The 5,114-nt window shown below is 53.2% G+C and overlaps 1 protein-coding gene across 1 annotated transcript; it reads right to left on the bottom strand.

Moving 5' to 3' along the window:
• Nucleotides 1-3,529: 3,529 nt before the first annotated feature.
• Nucleotides 3,530-4,203, bottom strand: LOC119109583 (uncharacterized). Its single transcript, XM_037233263.1, has one exon. The coding sequence runs from the start codon at nt 4,016-4,018 to the stop codon at nt 3,728-3,730; it is 291 nt and encodes a 96-aa protein (XP_037089158.1). The 5' UTR covers nt 4,019-4,203; the 3' UTR covers nt 3,530-3,727.
• Nucleotides 4,204-5,114: the final 911 nt, after the last annotated feature.

The following is a 5,114-nucleotide window of genomic DNA, read 5'->3' as shown; positions in this document are numbered from 1 at the left end:
AGAAAGCGGACTGGTGTGAATTTGAGACTCGGCTCGACGAATCGTTCGTAACTGAGGCTGTGAGGACGGTACCCTCTATTGAGGTTTTACTCACAGACTTCTAGAGTGTGCCAACAGCTTTATCCCACGCACGTCTGGCGCTCCCCGACGTACTCCTGTTCCGTGGTGGACGGAGGAGTGTCGGAGCGCCATCCGGGCGCGTAAACGTGCGTTTCGGGCTTTTGACGCCAGGAGTACTACAGAAAACCTCATAGCCTTTAAGAAAGCGAGGGCTTTTGCTCGGCGCACCGTAAGAGAGGCGAAGCGTGCGTCCTGGCATGCTTACGTGAGTACGTTGAACCGGTTCACACCAACATCGCAGGTATGGTCTCGAATTAAGCGCATATCTGGGCACTTTACATCCATGGCTCTTCCGGTACTATGTGTGAACGGACAGGCCGTGACGCGCCCCTTGGAAGTTGCGAACGAGATTGCCCGGGCGCTGGCCTACCGCAGCGAAGGTGGCAACACTAACCCACAGTTTGTGCGGCACCGAGCGCAATGTGAGCAATCTGGAGTGGATTTTTCAACGAGTGAGCTACATTGTTATAATGATCCATTCACCCTAGTCGAGTTGGATTGGGCGATTGCCAAGCTTCGCAGCGTGTCAGAAGGCCCGGACACTGTGCACAACGACATGCTCAAGCATTTGCCGCGTCGCGTGCTTCGCGTTTTATTAGCGGTATTTAATGCGCTTTGGGCCAGTGGGGACTTTCCAGCCTCTTGGCGAGAAGCTATAGTCGTTCCTATTTTGAAACCGGGTAAAAGTGGACTGGATCCTTTACACTATAGACCTATTTCTCTCACTTCATCGCTCTCTAAGTTGATGGAAAAGATGGTTAATGTCCGTTTAACTTGGTTTTTAGAACACCACGGCGTTTTTACAAACGCCCAGTGTGGCTTTAGAAAGAATCGCAGCACAGTTGACATCTTTTAGTTCTTGACACTGCGATTCGTATGGGATTTAAAGCAAGCCGACACATAGGCGCAGTGTTCTTTGACATAGAGGGCGCCTATGACACCACATTGGCGTCAAGGCATCCTTCTCAAGCTACACAGGTATGGTATACGCGGCAATATGGGGACCTTTCTTCAAACTTTCTAGTTGACCGTTCTTTCCGTGTCCGTGTTGGAGACGCGCTCTCTGAGAGGCATGTTCAAGTTAATGGGGTGCCCAAGGCGGCGTTCTCAGCGTAGCTTTGTTCGCCGTTATGATCAACGACATCGGGATGGGGCTTCCGCAGTCTGTAGGTCGTGCGCTTTTGTTGATGATTTTACTATTTGGACTAGCGCAGCAAGACCACCATCGATGGAACGCCAACTCCAGTTAGCTGTTGACCGCGTTGGAGAGTGGGGTACCATGAACGGGTTCAGGTTTTCACGTAGCAGGACTGTAGCCATGCATTTTGTCGTAGCCGGCAATGCGGTGACCTTTCTATCCGTATGTATGGACAATGCATCCCAACTGAGCCTGTGGCTAGATACCTTGGGGTATACTTTGACCGCCGACTTACATATAAGGCACATCTTAAAACGCTACGTGAACGCTGTTTTTAAATCTTTGAACGTATTAAAATGTGTTTCGCGCACGTCGTATGGCGGAGATCGGAGCACGCTTTTGCTGCTGTATCGGGCAATCATACGCTCTAAGCTGGACTATGCATGTTTTATTTATGACAGCGCATGTGAGTCCACGAAACGGATCATTGACAAACCATCCATCACACTGCTTTACGTGCCATCACAGGGGCGTTCCGTACATCTCCTACCCAAAGCCTCTTGGTAGAATCGTACGAGCCGCCGTTGTCAGCGAGGAGGAAAATGCTTGGCATGCGTTATGCACTGAAGCTGCGACAGTTTCCGTGTCACCCCGCATATCACGCAGTCTTTCCGCGGCCTGCTGTGCCGTTTGTTCGCAATGCACCTCGGGCGCATGCAGTGACCTTTGGCTCCCGGATATAAGCCTTACTGCGGGAAACCGAAATTCCCATTCGAAAGGTGAAGCGATCACGTCACCTGTGCACTCCTCCCTGGCATTTGATCTCACCCTTCACAGACACATCTCTGACTGAAATGAAAAAAGGTGTCTCGCTGCCAGATATAATGAGGTCCAGAGCGTTTGAGCGTATTGCGTTATATGAGGGCTACACACACACTTACACGGACGGCTCTAAAACTTCTGATGGTGTAGGCTGTGCGTTTGTGAGCGGTGGCGTCACCCCGGTCGTTTTCATTGCCCCCAAACGCTTCGGTGTTTACATCAGAGCTTATAGCAATCATTAAGGCACTATGTTTCATTGAAGTCGTGACGAACCCTTGCATCTCATTTTGACGGACTCTCTGAGCAGCGTTCTGAGTGTGAAGTCTTTTATCCGTCATGTCCCCTTATACAGGACATTTTAATACGTTGACTCATCTGGATGAGGCCGGAAAGAAAATCATGCTATGTTGGGTTCCTAGTCATGTCGGCATCGCGGGCAACGAGCTGGCTGACGCGGCTGCTAGGCGAGCAGCGCTGGCTCCATGTGTTCACTCTCTTTCTATTCCTGCCAGAGACTTTTACCCCACAATAAAAACCTTCCTGCACAACAAGTGGCAGCGTTGTTGGGACCGGATGGATTGTAATAAGCTCAGAGAGATAAAACCTAAGCTAGGTCAGTGGTTCTCTTGTTCGCGGAAAATGCGGCGAGAGGAGGTGATCCTCTGCAGATTGCGCATCGGGCACACATACGCAACCCACGGCTATATGTTGGAGGGAGCCGATAAACCGATCTGTCATCGATGTGGTGCCGTCCTCACCGTTCGCCATATTCTTATTTCTTGTCCGCGCCTCGCGGAAGAACGCCAACGCTATTTTGGACAGCATGACTTGCCCCTTACCATCTGTGATATGCTAGGAGATAAATCACGATTTCTGGAATTTCAACAGATCTTTTTGTTTCTCAAACACATCAACTTTGGGACCATTTATGCGGCTCATTAGATAGGTAAAACCAAACTCGTTATGGGCGCCAAATGACCACCGCAGTCGGCGCGCCCCTAAACTCCAATAAACAACAACAACAAGCTAATGCCTCCCCATAGGTGTTACGCGGGCCGGGAGGAGGGAGGGACGGACAGCAGAGGAAGGGGGGGGGGGGGGGAGGAAGCTGTAATGGCGGGCGATATCTACGACGGCGCCGGTCGCGTCACCCAGTGTCACCTGTGTGGCCTGCGCGGCTGCTCTGGTCGACCGAAGGGCTGCTAATCACACGCGCACCAATGCCGAACATCACGCTAACGTACGCCACGTGAACAATGGTGTACAGAGCTGCGTATTTTGAGATAAGGGGTATGCAGGTTCGACTCTTGACGCTGGAGCGGCTTGGAGTCGCGATCATTGGGACTGCAATTTGTTCTAGTCCATGATAAGGTCGACCATCCAGCGCCTCTGTCGCGTTATGCGACCTTGATGACTCAAACACGGCACCATGTCTGCCTTTATAACCGGACGCCAGCCATCAGAATTACTTTTGCGGGTATTAGTCGCAGAGCGAATTGTTACCGGCAGCGTTTAGGGGATAAGCCATCCCACCATCATTCGAAGCTGGAGCACAAGAGCACTAGCCCACCAGCTGTTGTGACACAGGGGTTCGGTATACAGCCAACTTTGCACATCGCGCACGTCTGTCAGATTGGCTGAATGCATTTACACCATTTCGTATTCTCTCTTGCAATTGCGGTATTTGCGCCACGTGTCGGAGAATTCGATCCAGCCGGCGCCCACGCACCCGTTCGGGCCGTAGTAGTGCTCCTTGACGAAGTCGTCGCAGTCGATGATTCCGTCGCCGTCGCAGTCCGAAGGCAGCTTCTGCAGGAAGAGCTTCACGGCCAGGGTGGCGCACGCCGGGTTGCTGGCGCACCTCTGGAAGGTGTAAGCCTTGTAGAGGTTGGCCCGGCTGGTGACGTTGCTGGTGATGAAGTAGTCCTCGTTCATCATGTACGCGCCGCACACGTCATTCTGGCAGCCGACGCTCCAGTCGCAGCCGCGCGCCTGGCAGATGCAGCGCAGACAGTTCTTGCTGACGCGTACCGCAGAGGAGCGCCGGGCCAGACTGTGTGCTGGGCTGGCCTGCGCGGCAGTCAGCAGTAGCAGCAGCAGCAGCAGCGGCAGCAGCGGCAGCGGCAGCGGCAGCGCCGGCGGGGGGCGCCCAAGACATGGCGTCAGGTCGGCAGGCGGTCACGGATGGCACTAATGGCCGAGGCGGGGCGCCTCCAGCCGTCGGCCAGGGCCGGCCGGACGGACGGCAAACCTGTCGGCGCTCCACCAGCTAGCCTGAGGGCGGTGCCCGCCGCCTGGGAATCCCCGGCCGCTACCAATGTCAGAGGCCCCTCGGGCGGACCGACCAGTCCACCACTCCGACCAGCTGGTATGGCGCCGTGTGGGAGCCAACCAAGGTCGTTAAAAAGCAAGCGATTACTTCGCAGTAGGCCTCGTCGACAAACCGACATATGCGCAGTTCTGGCGGAGTTGATGTGATATTCATTCGGCGGGGCCAAGGGTATAAAACCGGTTCAGAGGCGTAGCCAGGGCTTCGCCCAGGGTAGGGCCAGATCGGGGCATAGGGGCTCTTCCAACCATGAAGCCCCCTCGTCGTCGCCAGGGACCGTGTTTGGGTTCCAGGCCATGCATGCTTGGGATTATATATTGATGCTTCAGGGGTTGTTTGTTACGATTTTGAAGTGCTACTGGCGCCTTAAACTACCAAAAAGCACTGGGGCCTTCTGTCCCGGGTAAGCCTTCTCCACCTCCAGGGAGGGGGAGGGGCGAAGACCATGGCCCTTTGAACTTCTAGAAGTGCTGATTGGATTCCAATTTTTTGGAGCTCCTCCAAAAATTATAATCCAATTTTGGAATGGGATGGACGGGGGCAAATATGTTCGGTGTTTGATAGCTGATATCATGCTGTCATGTCACTTATTGGTAAACATCTCATTTAATGTAATGCTGCTCGCTTTCAAAATAGTTTGATTCTGAAGCATAAACAAGTTGTTGATGAGCCGCACTAGAAAATGATACGTTTTGACACATGAGA

Source organism: Pollicipes pollicipes, unplaced genomic scaffold (genome assembly GCF_011947565.3).
Source record: "Pollicipes pollicipes isolate AB1234 unplaced genomic scaffold, Ppol_2.1 Scaffold_7231;HRSCAF=8579_pilon_pilon_pilon, whole genome shotgun sequence".
In the NCBI taxonomy this organism is placed as follows: Eukaryota; Metazoa; Arthropoda; class Thecostraca; order Pollicipedomorpha; family Pollicipedidae; genus Pollicipes; species Pollicipes pollicipes.
Note: the sequence above shows the minus strand (reverse complement) of the source record. Positions and strands in the feature narration are given on the sequence as shown.